The sequence below is a fragment of the Lithohypha guttulata genome (genome assembly GCF_036872675.1).
Source record: "Lithohypha guttulata strain CCFEE 5908 chromosome Unknown scaffold_2, whole genome shotgun sequence".
Lineage (NCBI taxonomy): Eukaryota > Fungi > Ascomycota > Eurotiomycetes > Chaetothyriales > Trichomeriaceae > Lithohypha > Lithohypha guttulata.
The window spans coordinates 3,512,193-3,537,566 of NW_027042751.1; the positions used below are offsets into that span (position 1 = coordinate 3,512,193).

The 25,374-nt window shown below is 49.0% G+C and overlaps 12 protein-coding genes and 1 non-coding gene across 13 annotated transcripts; 8 read left to right on the top strand and 5 right to left on the bottom strand.

Moving 5' to 3' along the window:
- Positions 1-494: 494 nt before the first annotated feature.
- Positions 495-1,295, top strand: REX4 (3'-5' exonuclease; the record flags this gene model as incomplete). The annotated part of the gene is made up of 1 exon (XM_064897746.1): positions 495-1,295. The coding sequence occupies one exon, from the start codon at positions 495-497 to the stop codon at positions 1,293-1,295; it is 801 nt and encodes a 266-aa protein (XP_064756696.1).
- Positions 1,296-2,086: 791 nt separating this feature from the next.
- On the top strand, positions 2,087-2,518 carry LTR64_003389 (uncharacterized protein; the record flags this gene model as incomplete). The annotated part of the gene is given in 2 exon segments (XM_064897747.1): positions 2,087-2,419; positions 2,438-2,518. The coding sequence occupies 2 exon segments, from the start codon at positions 2,087-2,089 to the stop codon at positions 2,516-2,518; spliced, it is 414 nt and encodes a 137-aa protein (XP_064756697.1).
- Positions 2,519-2,546: 28 nt separating this feature from the next.
- LTR64_003390 (uncharacterized protein) lies at positions 2,547-3,089 on the bottom strand (the record flags this gene model as incomplete). Its single annotated transcript, XM_064897748.1, has 1 exon — positions 2,547-3,089. The coding sequence occupies one exon, from the start codon at positions 3,087-3,089 to the stop codon at positions 2,547-2,549; it is 543 nt and encodes a 180-aa protein (XP_064756698.1).
- A 378-nt stretch (positions 3,090-3,467) lies between these two features.
- Positions 3,468-5,921, bottom strand: DBP7 (ATP-dependent RNA helicase dbp7; the record flags this gene model as incomplete). The annotated part of the gene is made up of 1 exon (XM_064897749.1): positions 3,468-5,921. The coding sequence occupies one exon, from the start codon at positions 5,919-5,921 to the stop codon at positions 3,468-3,470; it is 2,454 nt and encodes an 817-aa protein (XP_064756699.1).
- Positions 5,922-6,487: 566 nt separating this feature from the next.
- pan6 (pantoate-beta-alanine ligase) lies at positions 6,488-7,364 on the top strand (the record flags this gene model as incomplete). Its single annotated transcript, XM_064897750.1, is given in 2 exon segments — positions 6,488-7,315; positions 7,332-7,364. 2 exon segments carry the CDS (start codon positions 6,488-6,490, stop codon positions 7,362-7,364), a joined length of 861 nt encoding a protein of 286 aa, XP_064756700.1.
- A 43-nt stretch (positions 7,365-7,407) lies between these two features.
- asa1 (Astra associated protein 1 Asa1) lies at positions 7,408-8,598 on the bottom strand (the record flags this gene model as incomplete). The annotated part of the gene is made up of 1 exon (XM_064897751.1): positions 7,408-8,598. The coding sequence occupies one exon, from the start codon at positions 8,596-8,598 to the stop codon at positions 7,408-7,410; it is 1,191 nt and encodes a 396-aa protein (XP_064756701.1).
- A 477-nt stretch (positions 8,599-9,075) lies between these two features.
- On the bottom strand, positions 9,076-9,165 carry LTR64_003394. Its single transcript has one exon. It is a non-coding gene; the product is annotated as a tRNA-Thr (tRNA).
- A 198-nt stretch (positions 9,166-9,363) lies between these two features.
- YND1 (Golgi apyrase) lies at positions 9,364-11,394 on the bottom strand (the record flags this gene model as incomplete). The annotated part of the gene is made up of 1 exon (XM_064897752.1): positions 9,364-11,394. The coding sequence occupies one exon, from the start codon at positions 11,392-11,394 to the stop codon at positions 9,364-9,366; it is 2,031 nt and encodes a 676-aa protein (XP_064756702.1).
- A 520-nt stretch (positions 11,395-11,914) lies between these two features.
- LTR64_003396 (uncharacterized protein) lies at positions 11,915-14,296 on the top strand (the record flags this gene model as incomplete). Its single annotated transcript, XM_064897753.1, has 1 exon — positions 11,915-14,296. One exon carries the CDS (start codon positions 11,915-11,917, stop codon positions 14,294-14,296), a length of 2,382 nt encoding a protein of 793 aa, XP_064756703.1.
- A 519-nt stretch (positions 14,297-14,815) lies between these two features.
- Positions 14,816-15,697, top strand: LEA1 (U2 snRNP complex subunit; the record flags this gene model as incomplete). Its single annotated transcript, XM_064897754.1, has 3 exons — positions 14,816-14,894; positions 14,971-15,272; positions 15,329-15,697. 3 exons carry the CDS (start codon positions 14,816-14,818, stop codon positions 15,695-15,697), a joined length of 750 nt encoding a protein of 249 aa, XP_064756704.1.
- A 516-nt stretch (positions 15,698-16,213) lies between these two features.
- LTR64_003398 (uncharacterized protein) lies at positions 16,214-16,789 on the top strand (the record flags this gene model as incomplete). The annotated part of the gene is made up of 2 exons (XM_064897755.1): positions 16,214-16,335; positions 16,375-16,789. 2 exons carry the CDS (start codon positions 16,214-16,216, stop codon positions 16,787-16,789), a joined length of 537 nt encoding a protein of 178 aa, XP_064756705.1.
- Positions 16,790-17,284: 495 nt separating this feature from the next.
- On the top strand, positions 17,285-17,625 carry LTR64_003399 (uncharacterized protein; the record flags this gene model as incomplete). The annotated part of the gene is made up of 2 exons (XM_064897756.1): positions 17,285-17,290; positions 17,389-17,625. The coding sequence occupies 2 exons, from the start codon at positions 17,285-17,287 to the stop codon at positions 17,623-17,625; spliced, it is 243 nt and encodes an 80-aa protein (XP_064756706.1).
- A 233-nt stretch (positions 17,626-17,858) lies between these two features.
- LTR64_003400 (uncharacterized protein) lies at positions 17,859-19,645 on the top strand (the record flags this gene model as incomplete). Its single annotated transcript, XM_064897757.1, has 3 exons — positions 17,859-18,305; positions 18,369-19,179; positions 19,227-19,645. 3 exons carry the CDS (start codon positions 17,859-17,861, stop codon positions 19,643-19,645), a joined length of 1,677 nt encoding a protein of 558 aa, XP_064756707.1.
- Positions 19,646-25,374: the final 5,729 nt, after the last annotated feature.

Genomic DNA, 25,374 nt, shown 5'->3' on the forward strand with positions numbered 1-25,374 from the left:
TGGCGCATTGTTGAAACGAAGAGTATTCGTGGATGTCAAATCTCTCCACGCTTTTGGGTCTAATTGTCGGTTCTCTGCCGTCGTTCAACTCTTGCCTGCGGATTGCATGGTAACGTGGTATGTTCCGTAAAATGACCGAAGTCGTGCAAAATTGTCTGCAAGGAGGGCACAATTGGTGGGGCTCCGCCAAAGCATCAGTATTCATGACTTCCTACAGAAGAGGATTTGAGCATGCTTATAGCTGAGTGCATGATAAAAGCCACCATTGTAGGCTCAGAGTGAAAAGGCATCATGACTAAGACGAGCAGAATCAGGCTGAGGGTGCTGCAAGTACAAGGAAGCGACATTCAGGAGAGCCGATCGCAATACCAGTTCTGTATCTTTGCACAAGTGGGCCCTCAATTTATCGATAAGGAATTTCTGACGCTTTGCAACTTTCGGAAACTGCAACGGACCTGTCTTTGCAGTATCAATTCTCGAGCGCTTGACTAGGTATGGAATTTAAGGATGTCTCCTCGAATTGGAAAAAGCTTCAAGCCATTCTAGTGACAGAAAAGCAAGCTCAAGCCCCGAAAGACAGCAGTAATGCCACATTAAAGCGCAAACATCCCCCATCTGCCACAACGGCAGCAGCAGCACCACCCCCACGAAAGAGATACAAGCCCAGCACCTACAAGCAATCCCGATCCAAAGCTGTCATGGACACACAAATTGAGCAGAAGTTTCAAGTTGAGACGACAATCAACGCCGGTCTCTCCTCTACAGTAAACATAGGCAAATACATCGCTCTAGACTGCGAAATGGTGGGTGTCGGTCCAAACGGTCAAGAATCCGCTCTCGCCCGCGTCAGTATCGTCAACTTCAATGGCGAGCAAGTCTACGATTCCTACGTTCAGCCTAAAGAGGTCGTGATGGACTACCGCACCCACGTTTCGGGCATAAAACCTTCCCACCTCAATCCCAATACAGCGCGGACTTTCGAAGAGGTGCAACGCGATGTCGCATCCATCTTAAAAGACCGGGTCGTGGTCGGACATGCCTTGAAACACGATTTCAAGGTCTTGCTACTGGACCACCCAGTCCGAGATATACGCGATACAAGTCGGCATGCGCCCTACAAGAAGATTTCAGGTGGGACACCGAAGTTGAGTCTGCTTGCGAGTCAGCTGCTTGGGCTGGAGATACAGAGTGGCGAGCATAGCAGTTTGGAAGATGCACGAGCGTGCATGTTACTGTTCAAGAGGGATAAAGACGCTTTTGAGGTGAAGAGGCCGAAGGGAGTGAAGAAAGCGTGACCTACAGGGTACTGGAGGCAAAGACGTGACCTGCGCAAGCTTTTGTGAATCATTGTGAGCGTTCAAGCACGGCGTATGGGAAACATGGTATGAACTAAGATATGTGACTTAAGAGGAGGCTTGTTAAGAATCGTTTTGAGGACAGGCAGACATGTTAGGACGAAGGGATACGTTTGTAATTGCAGACAAACATCCGCATCGAACTTATGTTGTCGGTCAGTGCATCATAGTCTCAGTAGAGTCTCTGTTTGATGAAAGGATGGATATCTTTTTTGCCGATGTCAGGTTGAAGCTAAGTGGTACCACAGCACACTGTACCTGCTTTGCGAGGAAGATCGTTGCGAAGTTGTTGTTCAAGTTCTCTAGCTGCTTATCGACTTACAAAGGTATGCAACTTGCTGACCATTCAAACTGATATGAGTAGACAAACATACCTACAACACATCCTTTATCGCAGGTGCTGTACATATGAGCTTCCGTCGCCGCAAGACGGGTACAATTATCCCCTCGTTCAGTAGTTGTGAAATATCCTGAGGCACGAGCTGTTCACTTTGATGAGTATCCCATCCACCGACTCAGTTATTGTACTGGAGTAAGTGGTTGTGGGCCTCAAAAGGCTCACTGATGCATCCTATTCGCCAAGAAATTCGCGAAACACGAGACGCGTTCCTGAACGCGTCCCTTTCAATGCTCTGCTCCACATGCGCTTCTCGAATGTAAAGATTACGAACCACATCTTTTCCACCACAGCAATAAATCGGTATCTCACAGCCGCAGAGAATATGCTAGCGATGTCGAAATCGTCTTCGAGCGACAATTCAATTGTCAATATTGTTCCTTGCCGCATCAACCACACCGGCACCAGCAAAGTGACGAAACGATACTGGCAACCGCGCAGCGAAACCGATGGCACGGAGACTGCGTACTTTCGAGGTCGTCGCTTGCGTGGAAGAGTGATCAATATGCCTGAGAAATATACAGGTCTTGTGCTGAGAACGAGCGCTAAGACCATAATTGAACCAACGAGTCCAGCGGTGCAGGATGAGGACGAGGATGATGAAGAGCCAGAACTGCCAGTGCCAATCAAAGTTATCGAGCAGGTCTCAAATTTTGACAAGATGATTGTATGGGGGCATGACCAGCTACCACCTGCCGATGACACCATGGTCAAAGGCGTCGAAGAATGGATCGCATTCGCAGAGGCAATCCATAAGCCAGCATGATCGCAAACTCTCGCAAAGCAGAAGAACATCAGCCCTCACTCTTACTCCCGCTCTTCACAAACTCCTTCTTCTCATCCTGCCACCTCTTCTTCAACTCGACATACCTCTCACACGACGTACACCGCCTCCAATACCCTTTAAACAACCCCGACGCCTCCTCCTTCTCCCTCCTCTTCCCATCCACATCCTCCTCCTCCTCCGTCCACTTCGCAAGCTGCTTCCCATCCCGTCCATACTTCTTCCCACCCTTATGATTCGCATATCTCTTCGCCCTCGTCATCCCCATCTGGATATACTTCCTCGTCATGTCTGCGCCTACAAAATCCTCGCGCTCAACATAACTCTCAAAGATGGCCCAGAGGACTTCTGCGGAGTTTTGCGCGATTGGGACGGTGCGAAATGCCCAGTAGGGGAGGATAAGAGATTTGTAGGGTTCGAAGGAGAGGACCCCCATTTCTCCGCGTGCGATTTCGTAGGAGTAGTTGAGGTCGGGGTCGTGGAGAGCGGGTGTGCCGAGTGGTGGGTGGGGGATGGTCAGGGAGGGTTTGTTGGATTTGGGTTTTGGTGTCATGGTCGAATAGTAGCATAGGCCATATGGGAATCTGTATGCTACTGGGAGGAGCTGAAGAATAGGTGCTCGAGCCAGAAGCATGGTCCTGTATTGAGTGGTAAAACAAAGTTGACGTCAGAGGCAGGAGCTCTAGTCTTATAGGCGCTTGAGGCGTTTCCACAAGCACTCTAGCGCCTAGGTCGTCCCTGGAGCGTGGGTGTCTTTCGGTCAGACTTCAAACAACTTGAAGTAATCAGCACGGGCAAGCACTCTCAACATTCAAAGAGTCTCATCAGGATGCACCATTTTCTAATTGCGATACCGAAGTCTTGACAGTACTTACTCGAGCGTGGATACTGTCCGATGGACAGTTGATAGCATGCCAGCCCATTATTGCCATTAACCCAGATTGAACTCATCAGCACCACCACCCATCATCTTCCCCTTGTTCCTAACCAAAGACCTCATCTTCTGCGCGGCAGCCTCCGCATCGCCAACCTCATCAATATTGGCCGCACTCTTCGCCTGCTTGCTCATAGCCTGAATCTCATCGTCACTGTCCACTTCGCGAGCCCGTCTCTTCTCACGTATTGGAGAATCAGTAGTAGCAGTCCGTTTGCGACCCTCATTGGCTTTAGGTCTTGAGCTCTTGCCTCGCAGGCCCTGGACGTTGACTTTCCCAGGTGGATCGCGGAGCCCAAAGCTCTTGGCCAAATGTCCCAGGTGTAGCTCTTTGATATCAAAGTATTTCCGTTCGGACGCAATGTGAGTTGCGTATGCCCTGATGTGGCTCTGAAATGCATTCTTTGCCATCTCCTTGATCTGTGGGTTTGCAAGGACATAGCGCTCAATGTCTAGCTGGAAGTTTGTTGCGAGAGTCTCGTGGTCAGTTCCCTGTTCCTTAGAGCCTACAAGACCGGTACTTGGGCCAAACCCTTTCTTCAAAATGTCGCTTGCTGATTGTGCTGTGACGTTTGTTGCGCTTGTTTCGGCGTTGACCTTGTATGACTCTTTGAGTACATCGATGTAACCTTCCTCAGTACCAGGAAGGAGGAAGATGATTGCTCGACCATCTCTACCGAGACGCGCGGTTCTGCCAATTCGGTGAAGGTGATCTTCTTTTGAGAAAGCAGGATCGCACTCAATAACAAGATCGAGGTTTGGCAAATCTAGACCTCTCGATGCGACATCGGTCGCTAAGAGCAAGGATGCTGAGGTGGACTTTCCGAAAGATTTGATGATTGCTGTTCGAGTCTGTTGAGGTAGGGAACCGTGGATCTTGTACACATCAAGTGCATTTACTGGGCTTGATAGGAGTGGTGATGGCGCGACTGCATCCAGCAGAGCAGCGTCTGGTGTTGCATCGGGTATTCCCTTCGCCTCAGCTTCCTCGGAGGTGGACTCTGCAGGTCGTGCCAGCATCTTGTGATGGAAATCGACAGAGTCGGCGCAGGAGAAGAACACGATTGCCTTCATGACACTGCCTTTTCTTGCAAAAGTCCGCTTCAGTAACGCGACAAGCGTGACCAGGCGCAGTTTCGCAGGACAGACGATGTACGACTGCTTCAGCTGGGCAGGGGCTAGGAAAGCATTCTCGTTGCTGCTATCTCTTTCCTCGCTCTCATCGTCCTTCTCACCTCTTACTAGTACCGCATCTTTCAAACTGATATCCCCTAGTTTCTGTACAGTCGATTTGAGAGTGGCTGAGCATAGAATTGTAACGCGCCGTTCAGGTAGACCGGGTACATCAGCATGCTTTCTCTTCTTGCCATCCAGAGCCTTGACGATTTTTGTGATATCCTCCTCAAAGCCCAAATCCATAAGCCGATCGCCCTCATCAAGAACCAGATATCGAACTCTGCTGACATCCAAAACTTCTGTATTCTCCAAATGGTCTACAAGCCGACCAGGAGTTGCCACGAGAATATTCAAGCCCTTTCTCAAGCGTGCCTTCTCGCTCTTTTTCCTCTCGCCGCCAGTCACCGTGCCAGCCACGATATAGTGTGCGCATCCGAGTAGTTTCTCCAGCACAACTGAAATCTGCTTGCAAAGTTCTCGTGTTGGTGCAAGCACAATTGCGAACAAACCAGAATCTCTGCCTAGTCCTTGTTCCTTCACCTCATCTTTCTCAACCTTTTGCCGCTCAGCTATCGTGATCAGTCTCTGCACGATCGGCAGTAGATACGCCAAAGTTTTCCCCGAACCTGTTTCGGACTGTATGAAGACGTCTGCATCCTCCTTCGTCAATTGCGATACAGACGCTCTCTGAATCGCAGTAGGGTTCTTGTGGTTCATCTTCGTGAGCAGATATGCTGCAGTAGAATCGCTGAGGCCGAGGGACGTAAAGGTATCGATGCCATCGGGAAGTGGCGCATTCGTGGGTTTGACAGGTTCTTGCTCCTCGGCCTGTTGTGTTTGTTCCAGCTCCTGGGTTTTCGCTTCAGGATTGAAGCTGAACAGGGAAGAGATGACTTCTCGTTGGCCTGGTATGCCATGGAAATTCGCATCTCTCAGATGTGCTGGTCTGTCTCTCGGTCTTCGTGGGCGCTCGCTTTTCCCATCATTGTCGTGATCATGCTTCTGTCGTTTTGCTGGTGGTTGTCCCGAGGGTTGAGTGTTGTCGTGGTGAGAGTCAGACTGAGCTTGTGGATGTGCCTTTCCTCTATATGCTCTTTCGAAAGCTTTCACTCGTCCTGAAGTCTCTTGACCACTTAGTCGCTTGTCTTGTGCATTTCTTGCGGCTTTGGTCAGTCGTGACCTTTCCTTCCACGAGCCACCTTTGAACTTCGGGGTCTTGTTTGATGCGACGGTGTCCCCTACCGCGAAATTCAGTGAAAAGCCGTCGTCAGCCATGACTGACTATACGATTTCCTTGTGCAGTTCTCATCAGTGTTTTCATGTCTTTGCGGGCAAGAACTTTTTCTCCGAACGAGAAAGTCTACCCCGATTGGTCGTCGCAGCTCCACCGACCACGAGCCGAAGCGTGTTTGGTTTGTACCGAGCAAGTCGAGATGCTCAGCACTTCGCAGCAGAATCGAGCATAAGAAATACGCACGAGGCAGCCATCGCGATGTGGTTGTTGTAAGCCAGCTATGATACCTCTTTCTGGCGGTGTCATAGCCGGCCTCTTCTCGGAAATAACCACGATCTCAACTTACCACAGAACGAGGTAAACACGTACTTGAAACAGTTACGAGATGCTACCTTGCACGAGACCATGGGGACCGCGAGCATGTCGAATTGCGCAGGGAAAAACCACAAGGCAGATCACTCGACATTTTCTGCGATCCTACGTAGCTGTCCTGAACGGAGGAAAAGACAACCCTAAGCCCTTTCCTGTCTACAGAGATGTCCCTTCGCTTCGCACAGTCCGTCGCCGTATGTTTCGTGAAGGAAAAGAGGTCGGCTTCGTACCAACCATGGGTGCTCTGCACGAAGGCCACCTAGAACTCGTTCGACATGCTCTAAGAGAGAACTCTGACGTCTTCGTCTCAATATATGTCAACCCCACGCAATTTGGTGTAAATGAAGACCTGGACAAGTACCCGAAGACATGGGTGGCCGACATGGACAAATTACAAAGGTTGAGGAAAGACTTCGACCAACAGAGGGGAAAAGGGACGACTGGAGAAATAGTTGGCATTTTCGCTCCGACAACCCGTGTGATGTATCCAACTCTACCACCGACTTCCGAGATCGATGGGGAAGGCTCCTTTGTGACGATCACACCGATTGGGAAGTGGCTCGAGGGTTCGAGTCGTCCGGTCTTCTTCCGCGGTGTGGCAACCGTATGCACCAAGCTGTTCAACGTTGTGCAGCCCGACCGAGTGTATTTCGGTCAGAAAGATATACAGCAGTCCGTGCTGATCAAGAGGATGGTCAAGGACTTTCATATTCCAACAGAGGTCAGGGTCATTCCCACAATTCGTGAATCAGATGGTCTGGCTATGAGCAGTCGAAACGTGTTTCTTGGTAAGAGAAGGCGAAACGATGTCTCGGTGCTGTCCAGAGCACTTCTGAGTGCTCGATCCATCTACAATATGGGCGAGCTGTCAGCAGGTGAAATTCGACGCACAGCCTTTCAGATCTTCGACGAGGTCTTGCAGAAGAAAGATGGTGCTTATTTGGGAGCTGGAAAGATTGAGATTGATTACATCGTTCTGACGAAGACTGACGACATGACAACTATCGACGATGAGGCGGAGGTTGACCCGTCAGAAGGCGCGATCTTGAGTGCAGCCATAAAAGTACATCCTGTGTCAGACCCACAAACTGAAGAAGAGCGCCAACAGATAGCTGTTCGTCTAATTGACAACGTGATACTAGAGTCAAGTCAGGCTCAATAAATGTCCCACAACGAGATCTTGCCGTCCTTTGATCCAGCTACTAGCCAGTGAGTGTTGTGTATCTTGTCTTCCCGTTCTTGTTTGATTCTTTCCATAGCATTGAGCTGAACAACCGCGCAAGGTCGATCTTCACTGGATGTGTGTGAAGTATTGACGACCGCAAAGCCAATAGCATAACACCCCTCCTTGTGCCATTGTAAAACAGCGAGCTCTTTCAATGTCTTAGCAGAGTAGATCCTGATGTGCTTATCCCAGCCAGCTGTTGCGAATACTCGCCCATCAGACCTGATCTTCAGATCCTGCTGACCAGCATGTTTAGTGTCGTTTGTCTTTTCTGCTTGGTCCGCTTGGGTAGGTTGACTAGGTATCGAGTACTTTACGATCGTCGCATCTGCTGAAGAGGTTATGAACCAATCGTGTTCAGGACTTACGTCGAGCGAAAGAACAGGCTGCTTGTGAGGTCGGCTGATCATGAGTCTTTCCCAGATCCACGCCGGCATGACATTCTGGTTCTTCCTCGTGTAGGCTGCCACCTGTCCATCTTCGTATCCCACCACAAGCATTAGTCTGCCTAATCGCGTGCTGTTGAACAGTCTTAACGACATGACCATGCCTGTATTGACCTTCTTTTCTGACTGTAGCTTTGAGACTCGCTGTTCGGTTGGAAACTGGAAGACATCCACGCCACCATTGTCCAGTCCGTTTGGTGCGGCCAGAAGCAACGGCGGGAATTCCGTCTCGCTTCCCGCTTGTTTCGTTCGATCTATATCCGGGCAGATAGCAAAAGCACAGAAGTTGAGTGCATTGACGTCTATAGAATGTACCAGCCAAGGTTGCTTGTTCTCTTCTGCAGCTGCACCATCAACAGGAAGTCTTGTGCTCAATGACTCAAGATCTTCATCTCGTACCCGCCAGACTCGTAGTTTATGGTCTCTACCATGCGTGATGATACTCGAACCTTGCCAGTCCTTGATGCCCATCACACCCCCATCATGTGCTTTCCATACTGCGGCTGGTCTCTTAGTGATGAGGCGCCAAACAACAATCCAGCCGTCGCTGTCCCCTGAGATAAAATAGCGATTTGATGCGAAGAAATGAAGAGCATGTATAGCTGCTTGGTGACCTCGAAAGATATATGCTGGCGTTGGAGGACCATAAGACGGTGCTTGCTTGGAGGTGAGCATATTGTTACAGGGTGCTGTGATCCTGTAATTGTTGAGCTCTCGGGTTGTGTGATAGTATATTTATTTCAAGTCGTGACTTCCTTAACTATTCTACGTGATTAGATCTTCGACGTTGACAGCGTTATGGAGAGTCATCACTCTACACAGCACAGCATATAAATCTTACAGGACAGAATACTTCATTAATACTTCTGATATGGCACTGACCTGAGCATGAACTGGTCATGAAAACCTAGTGGTCGTCGAGTCATTCGGTATATACCACTACAGCGTTGCTGGTGAAACGATATTCCTCGCCTTCCTCAATAGGGCGTCAAACCTGTTCGGATATGTCGAGCAGCCAAACAGCGCTACCATGCCACATGCACGAGATACACAACATCAGGAACAAAACGTGCAAAAAAGATATCACAATTTCTTGTGTATGCCCACCTTCACGCAGGTCAGTATAAATTATTAAGTGGAGCAATTCAGGCAAACGTACTACTGGAATCGAACCAGTGATCTTCTCATCACACACGATATGATGCATACGAGTGAGACGCATTACCACTGTGCCAAGCGGGCCCAAGGGTTGTGAGAAACCCGAATCTGTGCGTGGTTTCAGGGGCTCAAAGTGCTTGGTAGAAAATATGTTCGGAGAACGTAAGGTCTTCGCTATGGCCCATCGTTGTCCACATCAATATCACCGTCTCGGTGATATCTACACCTACAGATGTACAACAATTTCAGAAGATGCTGCTTGTCGCTGAGCAGCTTCATACATCATCTATCTCTCCTTGTCGGACTCCGACTTCCTTGTCTACTCTTCCTCCCGCCAAGACCATCAAACCTTTCCCTTGACTCGGTTCTAACGAGTAATCCCCTCCTGTCCATAATGTCAGGCGTCAGTCTCCCTGCAACACCACCCGACTTAACATTTCTTTTCGTTGTAGGCGAGGCATAACCACTTGCTGGCTTCGATGCTACTTCATCATCATCACTGCTATCCATCGCGCCGAGCTCAAAGTCATTCGGATCATAAAGACGCGTACTGCCATCTTCCAGCTCACGGTCGTAGTCCTTTGAGGCATTCCTTCGACCCAGGAGCCTATTGAACTTCGAAAACAGGGTTTGCGAACTCGTGCGTCTTGGAAGCGTCCCTGCTTTGTTCGCGTTACGTTTCCGAAGATAGAAAAAGGCGATGAACACAATAAGAAGGAAGAAGAGAAAGCCAGGTATCCGGTGTGGTGAATCAGACGATAATAGCGTGTCAGTGATTTTGCTGGTTATGCTCTGGTCAGGCACTGATAACGAGCCTGGCTGTAATCGACCGCCTCCTGGTAGCTGAAAGTCTGCGGGCACAATAGAACCATCATTGCTTCCGAATCCCACTGGAGCTGCTTGTTCTTCAAGTGCTGGTACGTCAGCTGATGCGTAGAGCACCATCTTACCCATCGTCCATGAAATCTCTGTGCTCTTGATCTTGTTTACAGCTTGGAAGGGTTCTAGATAGCCTTTCTCCTTCCCTGCTTCGATGATTTCTTTCGTGCCGTTGGCTGTGGTAGGGTTGTGTTCGAGTCCGACTCTTGGGACACCAATACCATCGTGCAGAATATTGATGAGCCAGCTCGCCTTGAAGCACACTTGGTATGCTGTCTGTTCGTCCACTTTCTTGCCGTAGAGTTTATCGCCAATAGCTGTCTCGATCGATTTCCAGTCTTGGGAACAGAACTCTGCTACCCTATTCTGGTAGGTATTGAAATCGTAGGATTTGTCCTTATGCGCCATCTCAAAGATCTCGTGTGTTGTGTGCCAGTACTCACTGATGCCAACAAAGTGATTGACGTCGAAGTCTATGGCTGGGACATGTTGCCCATTGAATAGGCACGGCTCATCCAAGCACTCCTTTTCTCTTTCAAGTAGCGGGAGAGTTCGGCGCAAGCATTCATCAAAGGCTCCGATGCCTATCAAATGCTGTTGTCCAACATCCTTTTCCGCGAGCAGTTCGCCGTCAATAGTGAGTATTACACCATGAGGTAAGCAGGGGTCCGGAATCTCGTCAAGCGCTTCGACGGCATATGTATCGAGCAACTGCTTGACATAACGCCTTCGCGCTTCGTTGACTCCAAAACCCAGCCATGTCGTAACGAAGACGCGGTATTCTTGCGACACACCATCCACTGTCCGTAACCTCATAAGAGTCAGGTCGTTTGCGTGCTTCTCTGCCTCAGTACTGTTTGGGGCAAAGGCTATCTGTGCAGATGCACCACCCATATCAAGGAAACCATATGTACGATGCCCTTTTCCATGATCGTGCTCTTCCGCATTGTCGAAGCCACCTAGTAAATAATTGGCTGCAACCCAGCCATACAATCCTTCAGTTTCGCCAGGAATCACTTGGATATGTAGGTCGCAGTCAGGAAGGAAGAAATCGGTTTCGGTCTTCAAATAGGAGCATATGGAGTCTAGGACGTTTCGCCTTTGTTGATCAGGAAGCAAACGCATTCCTGCCGTCGCAAGTAGGAAAATAGGCGTGTTTGGTATTGCATCTTTTGGTATATATTCAACAGCATGACCGACCAGAGCCTTCAAATGATCTGTGCCAACAAGTTCAGGTGTTTCGCCAAAGGTAGAGACACCTGGATGTACCTTCTTCGTCCATTTGTCCTTTGTTTCGAGTTCGGGAAGTTTGTGAATTGTCGACTCTTGTGCTCGGGCCAGCGCATTCCTCAGCCAGCGGTATATGTACACGCGTGTGCCTGATGAACCAGCATCAAGCACTACGCCATAGTTGTATTTGTCGGATTTACCCATCCTCAACTTCAGCAGTTACTAAACTTCCTTGTTATTACAATCTATTGGGGGAAATTTGAGAAGAAACGAGCGACTGGAAGACGTGCGTATGAGGCTACTGTCTCAAGGGTTCCGATGACATTACGTGTGTCGAGGACAGGCCGTGTCGGTGTTCGTGAAGGATAGGTGGCTATCCCGGTGTCTTCCAAATTGTCGCAGGATGCGCACAGTTTGCAGTGGTGGGTGGTGCGCGCAGGGTGGTTCTGGAGGCTCGTGCTTCCGCCTACGATTGCCTTTTCTCAGCACAAACGGCCCAGGTCTTGCACGTGCTGGGGCTGCTTCTCAGGGATGACGCACGCTTGTCTGAACCCCAAGTTTCGTGTAACCTCGGCGAGCTGAAACATCAGTGTGCATTAATCGCGTCGCTGGGCTTTTGAATCACGGAGGCATTGCCTGCACGTTGCTAAAAGCCATCGTGTATACGAAAGAACATGAATACCCGACCACCATGTTGACCATATCGTGATGGTCGGATGGCACCATGGCAACGACCTCGAATTTGCAGATGACCTCCCTCCTTCGGGAGGTAGAGAAGGATGGCACAGGAAATGCCAACAGCACCTCAGAGAGGACTCTCCTCGATCGTATGGCAAGATTTAGACAGAATCCATTCGACTTCGCTCATGAGTTGTATCTTTTCATTCGGGGTGTTGGCTGGAGATCCTACGACAATGCCGATGTGATAGGACAGCCTGTATTCTATCCAGGTTACACTGCAAAGATCAAGGGGACTGTTATGCGATCGCCTTTGCTACGCAAGAAACTGGATGAATTAGTTGAGGAAAGACTTTACAGAGAGGAAAAGGAGGAACTGCTGAGTACGGGAAATGCTACATTGAGACAAATAAGAAAAGCAGAGCTGGAATCAAGCTTGGACGAGTATGCAGCCCTCATGGTCGACAAGATGATGTGCAAAATGGAGAGCAAGTTCCAGATCCGGTCCGCCTTCTATATGTGTACGCAGCTTCTTACGCGAGTCTACAGCGGAGTCCATGTATCTGAGGCAGAGGTCACCCGTTTAAGAGAAGTTGCTAAACGTGCTGCTGCTCAGAAAATGCCGATTGTCTTTCTACCTAGGCATACGAGTCACATTGACTATGTCGCGCTCCAGCTAATCTGCTTCAGGCTCGGTATCACCTTGCCTGTAGTTGTCGCTGGAGAGAACCTGAACTTCCCTGTTGTTGGTCCATTCCTCCAGCATCGTGGTGCTATGTGGATCAGGAGGAGCTTCGATGGGGACGCGCTGTATACGACACTGGTACAGGCTTATATTGATACCATGTTACAACAGGGGTACAATCTTGAGTGCTTTATCGAAGGCGGTCGGTCAAGAACCGGAAAGCTGTTACAACCAAAGTTTGGATTCCTGAGTTTCTTGCTTGATTCTGTACTCTCAGGACGGACCAAAGATGCTTACATCTGTCCAGTATCCATGCAATACGACAAGGTCATTGAAGTCGATTCGTATGTCACGGAGATGCTTGGCAATCCGAAGCAGAAAGAGAACCTATCCGGTTTTCTATCCTCCTCATCCGTCCTCGGCATGAACATGGGTCGAGTCGATTGTCGATTCCAGGAGCCATGGTCTCTTCGAGAATTTGTGGACAGTCAGCTTGCACGTACTAATGCTACAGTCAAAGCACAGGACGGCATCGACCAGACTAACCCGGAAGTGCGGACACGTTTACTGAGGACGCTTGGTTACAAAGTCCTTGCTGATGTCAATGATGTGTCAGTCGTGATGCCAACAGCTTTGGTGGGTACTGTACTGTTAACTCTCCGAGGACGTGGCGTTGGTAGAGGTGAGCTTGGACGTCGTGTTGATTGGCTCCGGGCTCGAATCAATGCGAATGGAGGAAACGTTGCTGATTTCCATGGATCGCCAACACTGGAAATTGTGGACCGTGCTCTGAACGTTCTGGGTCCGAACCTTGTAGGCACTATCGACGGACTTGCTGAAGAGACATACTATGCTGTGGATCGGTTCCAGTTGTCGTTCTATCGAAACATGACTATACATTTATTCATTTCTGAGGCTTTGATAGCTGTATCTCTGTATACAAAAGTCAAACAAGGTGGCGGCAGACTGGTAGAGCGCATTCCAGAAAAGGACCTAGCAGAACAGGTAGCGTTTCTGTCGCAACTATCGAGGGGTGAGTTCATCTTTAGAACTGGCCAGGGCCTCGAGCACAATTTTAAGCATGCTTTGGAAGGCCTCGTGGAAGATGAAATTCTGGAAGCCACAGAAGACGAGCAACAAGGAAGATTGATTGGTCTATCACAAGTTGAACGCCAGCGGGGACGTGAGAGTTTTGACTTCTATTGCTTCTTGTTCTGGCCTTTTGTTGATGCAGCATGGCTTGGAGCAGTATCGCTGCTCTGTCTCGTTCCACCGACCGGTTCGTCTACAGCATGGATCGAAATGAAGAGAGCTCAAGCATTATGCCAAAACCTCGGACGAACACTCTACCACCAGGGTGATCTGTCCTATTTTGAGGCCATTAACACAGAAGCAATCAGAAATGCCTATAGCCGGTACCAAGAAGAAGGAATTATTCGTGTTTCTCGTCAAGGTGTCGCCAAAGGTAGCCTACTCGTCCAAGTTGCGCCGGATTATATGCCGGAGAGAGATGTAGACAGTGGTACGCTGCAACCAAAAGGTCGCCTATGGGAACTTATTGGTCGGATATCTGAACATCGTCGTGAAGGTAAGAATCGACGTGACCCAGCTACTGTGTCTACACGGGTATTAGATCTGGCATCGAAGCTTAATCTTGAGCTCTTTAGTGAATTTGACGTTGATTCGAGCAACGAGGGACCCACCCAGTTAAGAAAGAGTCGTCAGCGGAGGTCAAAACTTTGAGAGAAAGTCGGTACTCATGCACAAGCATAGTTCACATCGTACAGTCTCACGACTAGTTGAGCGTATATATATACACATATGTTGCTTGATCAAGCTACTGTAAACATTACTGTTGACGAAGCACGTCACACGTTGTCTGTTCGTGCTCCGATGTAGTCGCCATATTGGTTTCAGACCTGACTGATCAATCAAATATTACGTGAATTGCTTAGGCTAGCTCTGAAAAGGATGGTTCCAGCTTATGGTGAAAGTACTACGGTCGTGCATAGAGCTTATATAAGCACTACTTAGGCATCTAGGCAGGAACAAAAAGTAGAAGCATTGGTGAGCACTAGTGAGGCCAAAGCAGTCCTGATTTCTGTGAACAGAATATATTTCTACGATACGTGCCAGTAACACACTCAAAACAAGGAGCGCTTAGAGCACTTGTTTATTGAGTAACGATCACGATTGCATGCGACCATTGCATTGACCAATTTGCGCATTCGATACCTCGTTACAACCTCGACGCTTTGCACGATGCGTCTTACAGCGGACCTAATACACAATTCCCTCTCCTACCTCAACCCTCTCAAAGAACGTGAACTAGACCTACGAGGTACGTGAAGAACAGATACTACACTTGAGCTTAATCTTAAGAGCATGATTGACAAAGAATTCTTGCTACCCACCAGGCCATAAAATCCCAACGATAGAAAACCTTGGTGTCGCTGGTCCACACGATGCGATCGACTTCACCGACAATGACTTGACCACATTATCAAACTTTCCATTGTCGCCTCGACTGAACACACTCCTGTGCGCACGCAATAGGATACAGAGCGTCGATAGACGAATCGCAGAAGAGATACCGAATCTAACCACTTTGGTACTTGCCAACAACAATGTGAAAGAGTTAGCAGACTTAGAAGGCTTGACCAGATGTCGCAAGCTTGCGCATGTGGTACTGACAGAAAATCCTGTGACCAAGAAAGAGGTATGTACATTTGTGCACCCCAAAAGTGCTGTCTCTGACGTATTGCGTTCTCACAGCACTATCGGTTATACATGATCTGGTCCATCCCAAGCATAAGGTTCCTTGACTACGAACGAGTGCGCGAAATTGAACGCGATGAAGCAAAAGAGCTGTTCGGCACATCCTCAACGCCCAGCGAGTTAGTCGCCAAGATCAGGGGTGTAAAGAGCAAGACCTCGGATTCAAGTATGATCACGAACGGAAGAGTAGCGGCAGGGAGCGGTGGTAAAACTTTCAGAGCTGTATTGAGCGAAAGTGAGAAGAGAAGAGTTCAGGAAATGCTACAAAATGCGAAAAGTATGGCTGAAATTGACCGAATCGAGAAAGATCTTGCTGAAGGCAGAGTGCCGAGAGGTGCTGCTGATGCAGATAGGGCGACTTCGTGAAATGGTTCTTCAGCATCTGTCTGCACGTACTCGGCTCGTGTCGATCAACAATCTTTGCATTCATTTCCGTGGTGCAGAAGAATGGCCATGAATCCTGAGCTCTCTGAATTCAGAAGGCGTATGAGAGCAGTAAGTGGTGCAAATTGTACTGGCAGAGGCAAGCTACCTTGACCTAGCTTTCGATACGCGGAAAAACGAAGTCGTCACGTGAGGTCGCTTTTTCTCGGCCGGCAGTTAGAAAGCGAGTTCTCAAATTTCACGACGCGCCACAAACTAAGTTATCAACAGCCTTTGCTCTCAACAAACTCCAACTTCATCTCCTCATCCATGCGATTGTGGATTATTATACTTATGGTAGCCGTCGCATTCAGAACAATTCCGGTCCTTAGAAACAGTATCTCCTCCACAATATCAGTCCTTCAACCTACCGTCGTTCACAATTCACTTCGGACCAAGTATCACACCATATCAGCCGAATTCAAAACCTCCGGCAATCCTTCAGTCGCCTCCTCTAGGATGACTGAATCACTTCCGCAGCAGAACCCTATGCCTGTGCTCTCTGATGCAGGGCCTGCCGATGCGAAGAAGGCCCAGGAACTGCCGAAACTTTCAATACAGGATTTCCAAATCTACAATCGGTTAGCAATTATGATGGATGCATATCATAACCATTTCAGGCGGACATGGAACATGCTGTACAGTGCCTGCTCATCAGGACAACGTCCAGCGGGAGTATCGATTCGTGGCTTCATACAAGCTGGTTTGCAGCTGTGCCACCACCTAACCATTCATCATACTATTGAGGAACGACATATCTTCCCTGAATTGGCGGAAAGGATGCCAGGTTTCAAGGATGATGAGATTTTGATTCATCAACACGAACAGATACACGACGGGCTCGAGAAAGTACAAGACTATCTTCAGGCATGCCAGTCTGGCGAGAAAGAGTTAAGGATGAATGAGCTGAAGGATATCATGGATTCTTTCGGGGAGGTTCTTTGGGCACATCTAGATGAAGAAGTAAGGATGCTCGGTGCCGAGAACATCAGGCAGTATTGGACCAAGCAGGAAGTCCTTGCTATGGAATGGTAGATCTTGAACTTTCTGGACACCTGTACCTCGTCAGAGATAACATGGCTGTCCAGATGAGAACATGAACGCCACATCGTTGAAGTCCTTGTCAATGAAGTGGCTGATACCTTAATAAGATATCGCCATTTGCAAAGTGTCGCCTCGAAGGCCTATTATTAAGCATGAGTAGAAGTGATCTTCGAGATCTCCAAAAAATCAGCTCGGCTGCAGTTGTTCCATGTGGCTGAGTTCTTCGTAAGGCAGATTCTTGGCTCGCAACGTGCATGCAATCACGGCATGATTCGACTGACCCCGCCATGCGTCATTAGTGGCTGCAAGGGGTGGGGTCGCGCTGAGTGTTCGCTTCAGCTTTGGTGATGGAGAGCATGCATCAGCTGGGCCTGACCGATGGTTTGCACGATCGCAAACAGATCAAGTTTATATACGCAATAGTCCCAGACAGTCCAGAGTCTTGCTTACCTCTCCTCAAAACTTCTTACCACAAGATTATCAATCATGGGAGTAAGTTACAAGCAACTCTATAATGCTTCCTGCTACGGCATTGGCACAGGCTGCAATCCTCTGTGTACCGCGAAAGCTGACGACGACTTTGTTTCTAGCTCGCTTCTAAACTTGCTGCTGCTCAAGGTGGCCAACCTCCATATCCAGGAGGTCCCGGCGCAGGAGGACCTCCAAGCGGACAACCACCACAGGGCTATGTGAGTCTCATTGTGCATGTGATTCGAAGTAACTTTTTCGCTAAACATTCGCTCAGCCCGGGCAGCAACAATATCAAGCATATAACCCAGGCCAAGGCCCACCACAAGGTACTGGTAGAGGAGGACCACCCTTTGTAAGTACTATTGCACAAACAGCAGTCGTTACTTCTTGATCGTTCTTCCGGAGGTTATTCTGGATATCTAAACCAAGTCGCGGAATTAACCTGTGCTACGTCACCTCCAACTTGGGGTTGTCACTCATCATCTGGATTTTCAGACTGTTCCTCAATACATAGCTGCCGCGATCATTATTAGGCCATATCACTCAGCAAGCTTGGTCGGAGGCGCATTTAATACTATCTGCTGTCACGATGAGCAAATTCTCCCGTTTGGCGTCTGGACAACCACCAAGTCTCATACCAGGACAACCTATGAACTCTCCATATCCCCCACCAGGAGCGCCGAGTATACCACCACGACCTGGATCTACGCAAGCACCATATCCGCAGTCGCAGTATCAATCCTATCCACAAGGTCCTGCCATACCACCGAGACCGGGAGTTCCTCCTCAATCTCCTTACCAACAGCCATCGTGGCCAGGTCAGCAGCAAAGACCTCCGTCGCAACCACCACAAATGAACATGTACCAGCAGCCCTACTCTCCTCAGCCTTCGCAGCAGCAATTCGGATACAATCCTCAAGCGCAGCAGTATCCACCACAAGGACAGGGTCCTCAGTCGTACCAGCAGCCGGGCTTTCAACAACCATATCAACAGCCTCCTCAGCAGCCTTCCTACCAGCAGCCGGGCCAAGGATATGTTCGTACTTCTTCCGATTTTGATTTGCATGCCTCGAATTCTCACTAATGTTTTGTTATGTAGGGCCAACCTTCGTACCCAGGCGGACCTGGAGCACCGCAAGGTCAACCTCAATATGGTCAAGGCCCACCCCCTCAAGGCGGCGGTCAGAATGTCGGCGCATACAAGAACTTGCTCATGGGAGCCATTCAAGAGAGAGGTCTACAAAATTTTTATCCACCGAACTCTCCGCAACTCGACATGATCGCAAACCGTGCTTCTAGCCAAGTTCAGATTCTGGCTCAACAGTGGAAGGTCAATCCCGAGATTGCTCAAGACATCGTAAAACTGGCACTGTACGATGTCATGCTATACGTTGATGACAGCGGATCAATGGCGTTTGAAGAGAATGGAGAACGTATCGACGACCTCAAGCTTATCATTAATCGTGTCGCTTTCGCTGCCGGACTCTTCGACGACGACGGTATCCAAGTCCGATTCATGAACTCCCTAGAACAAGGCAATGGAATAAGATCAGCGCAACAAGTTGAAGAGCTTATTGGCCGAATACGTTTCCAAGGCCTTACACCTATGGGTCGAGAATTGCAGAACAAGGTGCTCGGTCCACTTGTGCTTAGCCCTGCAGCATCTGGTCAATTACGAAAGCCGGTTCTTGTCATTATCATTACTGATGGCCAGCCAACTGGCGAGTCTCACCGTGATATCAGCAATATCATATTAGGTGCATCTCGACAACTGCAAAGCAACCCAAGATACGGCAAAGGTGCTCTCGCATTCCAGTTTGCACAAGTCGGAAATGATATCAAGGCTCGAGAATTTCTCAAGCAGCTCGATGAGAACAGAGAGATTGGCGATATTATCGATTGCACGTCAAGTAAGTTAGAAACAAGTTCACACGACACAAAGGCTAATACTTTGCAGACTTCGAAGTAGAACAAGATGAAATGTCCCGTGCCGTTCCACCTGTCAACCTCACACCAGAGCTCTGGCTCATCAAGCTCCTCCTCGGTAGTATCGACTCTTCATACGACAAGAAAGACGAATCAACGCAGGGCGGACCTCCAATGCAACAAGGTTTTGGTGGCCCTCCACCGGGACAATACGGAGGATACCAGCAACAACCACCACAACAACAAGGTTATGGTGGCGGCCCTCCTCAGGGTCAGTATGGTCAACCACAATATGGACAGCCACAAGGAGGATATGGACAACAGCAACAACAAGGAGGATATGGTCAGCAGCAACAAGGAGGCTACCCGCCACAAGCTGGTAGAGGCGGTCCACCTCAGGGATATCCGCCTCAAGGTCAAGGCTATCCTGGTGGTCCACCAAGATACTAGTAACTGCGTTGATTTCTGGCAGTTGAGATGAGTTGCATCAGAGAAGAGCTGCCTAATGAGAAAGCGGTTAGTAGCGAGTCTGTTGTGCTCGAGCACTTCTTGATGGACAGCTGCTTCAGAGCGAAGCGGCGAGTAGATGACTCAGCCCATACTAAAGTTGACATTATGCTCGTCAAGATCAGCAGGAGCTATCAATACAATTCACGCCTCGTTTCTAATCGAGTCTTCGAATGCCCAAGTTTTATTTGTTACACGCAACATGACCTTCGCAGACAGTCACCTGAGAATACCACTGATAAAGACGAGATCTGTACCATGGCTGGTCTGGCCAATCTGAAGTTCTCTCAAATTACGTAGTCGATGCCTCTTCTTCTTGTCGAAGATGCTCGCTCGGCCTGTATCGCTCTCTTCGACACAGACACTTTTCAAGAGCGCTTGAAATGTACAGAGTGTATGAGCTGACCCAAGGTCATCTCCTGCATGGGCTGTGAGTCAACCAGCGAGACAGGAGAGGTAGCCCCACAACCGATAATTACGTTCGTGGCATGATTTCGAGCAGGGATCTTACACGTGGCTACGCACCGAGCTCTGGGAGCTAACAGCAAGTTGTGCATACCATACTGCTCTGCTTACCGTGGTTCGTTCAGCTCGTAAGCATTTTGTAGCTGCTCCAGGATCTTTGTTCGTTCCTCATCCATACGCAGCAGTGCTAGCACCAAACTCCTCCCGTCTTGGCGAATGTCAGATTGAAGTTGTAGGGGTTATTTGTTCCTGAATTTAGTACTTGCACGCATTCTTCGTTTGGGGAAGAAACGGTGTGTCATGGGAACTGAATCTCGTGTTTCAGACTGCCAAGAATACCAGCCTTACTGTAGAGGGAAGGGCCAAGCACGTAAGCAGCGCTCAGACACGCGAGCACCATGCAGAGACCAGGATGTCAATTGAAGAACGTACTTTTGCAAGCGAGGACAAACGGTCAGTGGAATGGAGATGTAACGAGATCCTGGTTGACATGCAGCTACCATGATGAGTCTGGCGCTTATGTGATCGAGTGTTCAGTATGGCTGAGGCATGGCATTGTTCAGATGATGGGCACGTAATTTGTTGTGTTAGCAAGGACATCATACGTATGGTTGTGTTCGTTGTTGTCGGTGACGAAGAGAGGGAGCCAAACAGTAAATGGAATGATGTTTTGCTGCGTTTCATCCCATCTGATCTCGTGAATCAGCAATGCTTCGTCTGTATCGACCAACAGCTGTAATGAGAGTACCTCGCCTCATCCTTCCGAATGACGTGCAGAAGTAAACACTCCGCGCGTGGCATGTTCATTAAGCTTCGAGCAGGACTTTTTGTGAGGTTACTTCAGACCTGACCATCGTAGTGTTTTGTGGCTGCAGCCCTACCATTCCTCCACCTGACTGTCCAGTAATAGGAACGTGAGATTATCTTGTTTAACGCACTGTACTTGTTCGAGCTTGCATACACGCACGAGTCGCATGGTGCAGGAAGCAGGTAATCACACGATAGGCCAGAGCGCCGACTCTAGAAAGCCACAAACAGAAGCTGAACTGAATGAATCTTGGCAGAATGGATGATACGGAAGAAGCCTGCCAATCACATTCAGGCATGATCGTTGGTGGAGCACTTTCCTCGCTTGAAACGAATTAACTGATTACACTCGTCGCTTTCGTCCTCAATTATTACGGCTGGAGTTCTAGAAGACTTCTGAAAGATGCTTTGGTCTTGTATAGGATCTTGGTAATTTCCAGAAGAAGACTGATCACGCTCGCCGTCATCAGAATTGCTTGTAGTGATCGCGAAGTATTGTTCAGATTCGCGAACTGCCATGAATAGTATACTTTCCAGCCACCGGGAAGACAAGCGACTCTGCTTGCAACTGTCGAGCACAGTCGCATCCCACGATTGAAACATCAAAACCAAAATGGCATCGTTACTGGCATGATCTCATCGTCTCGCGAAGGTACGGTAAATCTTGAATCTAGATCCGGAAGTCGTAGGGATAATGTTGTGGCACCTGTTGGGACGTTGTGTACTAATTTTCTCGCGGTGGCCGCAAGCAGAACGTCCGAATTGCTCTTGGGTTTGCTAACTGCAGCAAATGTCGTGTAGCTCAGGAGAAACAATGAGAAAACACTGCAATCGTGGAACACGAAATTGAGTCATCGGATTAAACCAGAGTCATGACCTATTAAAGTGCAGAAGCGGTTACGATGCTAAGGAGGGACTGCCGGAAGAGTGATTACTTATCAGAGATTTCGATCTTGCCAGCATGTCAGCTCGTCGAACAGTACCACTACCAAATGAACCATGACTTTCTGTAGATCGCGCTTGCTTGATGACCTTTACTATATGCACTTGCCAGCACTTGTGTGAGCTTGGGCCAGGTTCGAGCAAGCCGGAGTTGTTACAGCAATACTGTAGGAAGCAATGTCTCAATTCTTCGGAAGAGTAATACACTCTGAAGCCGTGAAGCTTGCATAGATCGACACGTTGGATCTGCTCGTTCACTGGCGTGAGCTAGAAGCACAGACGCGGACGTGCGTGGCTTGCGGAATGTAGATCGAAAAATGGTGAGACTACCACCAGACAAAACGAACGCTTTTGCTGAAACGAGCGAGCTTGTTCGATGAAGCCATGGTGTCAGGAACACGATGATGAGGATTGCACACGGTTCCAAGAAGCTGCCACTGCAAGCAAGAAAGTCAGTAGTGATACGACAGTGCAGGAGCCACCAAATGTAACATCGATGCTTTCAAGATCAGTCACGAGAGAAGGCGCCCTTCGGAAGCTCTTTTGTTGCTTTCAGCTTCACCGCTGAACAAGTCTGGCTTGCAGCCACTTAGTGGAGAAGCAACTGCACAGAAGCGGAGTTCGATCGCGCTCTGATCGAATCGCGATCGCGTGTCGCCTAGCTTTCGACTCAACTGGACTAGCTCGCGAGCCTACATCGCGAACCGTGCACACAGGTGCCGAGTGTCCGCTCGTAGAGTCGCGGTAGAGGTTCTGCAGTGGTGATTACACAGTGGACCAGAAGACTTTTCCGGAAGTGCAGATTAGTTAGCGAGGTCCTTTTGCAGACCCCCCACCCGTATTCTGCACCATAGCGAAGCGTAAGGCATCCACCTAACCCTCACTTGTGCATTTGGAGCACTGCACCCATCTTCTTCAGCTTCAGCCTGCTGGTTTCAATCTCCTTGGATAGGAGTTCCACGTGCGAGACTTTGGTCCTGGCTCATCCAGGAAAAGCACTCCACAAGATGACTTATCCCACCTTCTCTGGCTTACCGACCTGGGACATCCGCTACAAGGTTTCTGCTCCTCAATCAGCCTCTAGTGTCTCTGACGCGCTTCATACTACCTTTTTCGTGATAGACAGTGACTCAATCGTAGACTCCATCAGCGTACAGCTGTCGGAAACATATAATCTTCTGATCGCCCCCATTGCTAGTTCTGCTTCAGAATATCAAGACTTCAGATCCAAGACTTGGAGCCAGCCATAAGATCTACTCAAGACATTCGTCTAACATCCTTACAACAATCACCAACTTCTCTTCAAACTCCTAACACAAGCATAATGCCTCGCTGCCAATCGAAGCAAGCCCTGATGAGAGGCCTCCGACCATCACCACAACAGAAAATCCACTGCTCGGTATGCAGAGGAAGGTGTATTCACTGTGACATTTGGAAGCTGGCATCCTTGGTATTCACACACGTTCCTCTCTCCTGCCGCTTCAGCACAACACCGGACAAGCTTCGAGCAGTCTCATCAGAACCTTCTTACGACTACGCCAGACTCGAGAAGCAAATCGAGGCAGCTTTCATGAATGAACAGTTCAAACTGGCAAGCATCATGTCAATAGCGACAGTGGATGGAGCGGAGGAAAGCTTGGGACTGAGAGCTGCTCATGACCGATCTCTACAAATGGTCAAAGATCTCCTTCAGCTGGAAGAGAAGCTCGAGCTCGCACTGATCCGGGCACCATCGCCGGATCATACCCAGTATAGACATCAATCCCGCAATCACTACCACGACACGAGAAGACCAAGCATGGTCAGTATGATGGCTTGAGAATGATGACGCTATCCGAACAACTGCCTTATAACAAACGAGCAATTTAGCGAGCGATGTTTTTCTCTTGACGACATGAAATCTTACGAGCGACGGTGTTCAGGTTACGGAAAAGTCTACTATTGTGGACCTGTACTACAATACATCACAACAATATTGTGTTTAATGATGGAGTTGCATTGCACTGGCAATGTGCATGCCCAGCGGACTCTAGTGCCCGAGATGGAGCGGATGAATACTGGTATTGGGACTCATGACACCGCATAAGAGACACACTCTTCTCCTTGTGCAATGGTTATGGAGCGTGCAAGTTTTGGTACGCCTTCCATAACCATGGTTGACGACCCGACTTATTACGATCATAGCTAGATAGGCAACCACAATCTTGCACAGCAGCCTTCTGCTACTGCATGCAATGAATCTATCTATGATGTAACAAAATATTCATGTTCCATTGTAACTGCTGTTTATCGTGTAGCCTTTGGCAGAGTAGCACTCTTTCTTTGCTCACATGATCGGCACAATTATTCGCCCGCGAAACACCGGTTCGCTCCTTCTACTGCCTTACAAATCCAGGCAGGAAATGACAAGGGCATCACCTCCAATTGTGTGAGTCAATGTGTCTACTGCAACATCGCGAACAGCACTGTCAGCCCTACTAGATCCCTTGCTCAACTCCTACCTCTCCCGAACCGATCTGCAGGCATGTCCATGTCATCCTGGTCACGGATCACGGATCACGAGATAAAATTACGCGTCTATTGAACACGTATGCGCATACCTGTTAGGCAGCTGCGTTACGGCTGCTTAGCAGGATGTGTCGCCGAAGCAGGGCGTCCGCCTGGAATGAGCTGCGCGCCTTGTGAGCGAAGGTCTAAGAGTTGGGCTTCTCTACAGCCATAGCATTACGTTTCAAAGACAAACTACACTACAAAGCTGCTGAGTCTAGCATGGACCTTCCCGGAGCATGGACGATTGCAACTGTGTTCACGTGTTCCTATTCTTCCATGTGGTAAGCCTGAGCATATTCTTACCAACTTCTTCAGAGTACAGATCGACAACGGAACAGTCTTTCAGTAGTTGCCGATCACTTGCCTGCTTACACATAAAGTTATGCTGATCAAATGGAGTTCCCTATATGAAAGGCGGCCCGAAAACTCTGAGAACAAGTACTTGCTAACTGCTTCGGTCCTGCTATATAGGTTTCGTGCGACAGGAAGACTACGCACAAACAAGAGGGAATCATCTGTACTCCATGAAGCAAGTGTTGCGAGTCTATCGGTCATGCCTTGCAGCCAATGCGAACCTCGACAGTATGGAAAGGTCATACACCGCCATTAAGTGGACAGCGTCGATGAGCCGAAATACTGGAACCACGACCGCGGATACAGTCCGGTTCGCTGCATTTGCGAACAAACCTATCTCGAGCTCCGGAGTCAGGGTTTGCGCGTTCACCATGAACGTAGCAAATACAGATTTTCGTTGCTTGACCAAGCGGCATTCAGCGTCGCTGAACACGCCACGACGCGTACACGGCTACCGGACTCATGTCCCGCATCCCGTGATGGCTTGTTTACACGTTGATTGATTAGTAGCATCCACGACTCTCGGGACAGATGCCAAGCACACCGAACGGGAG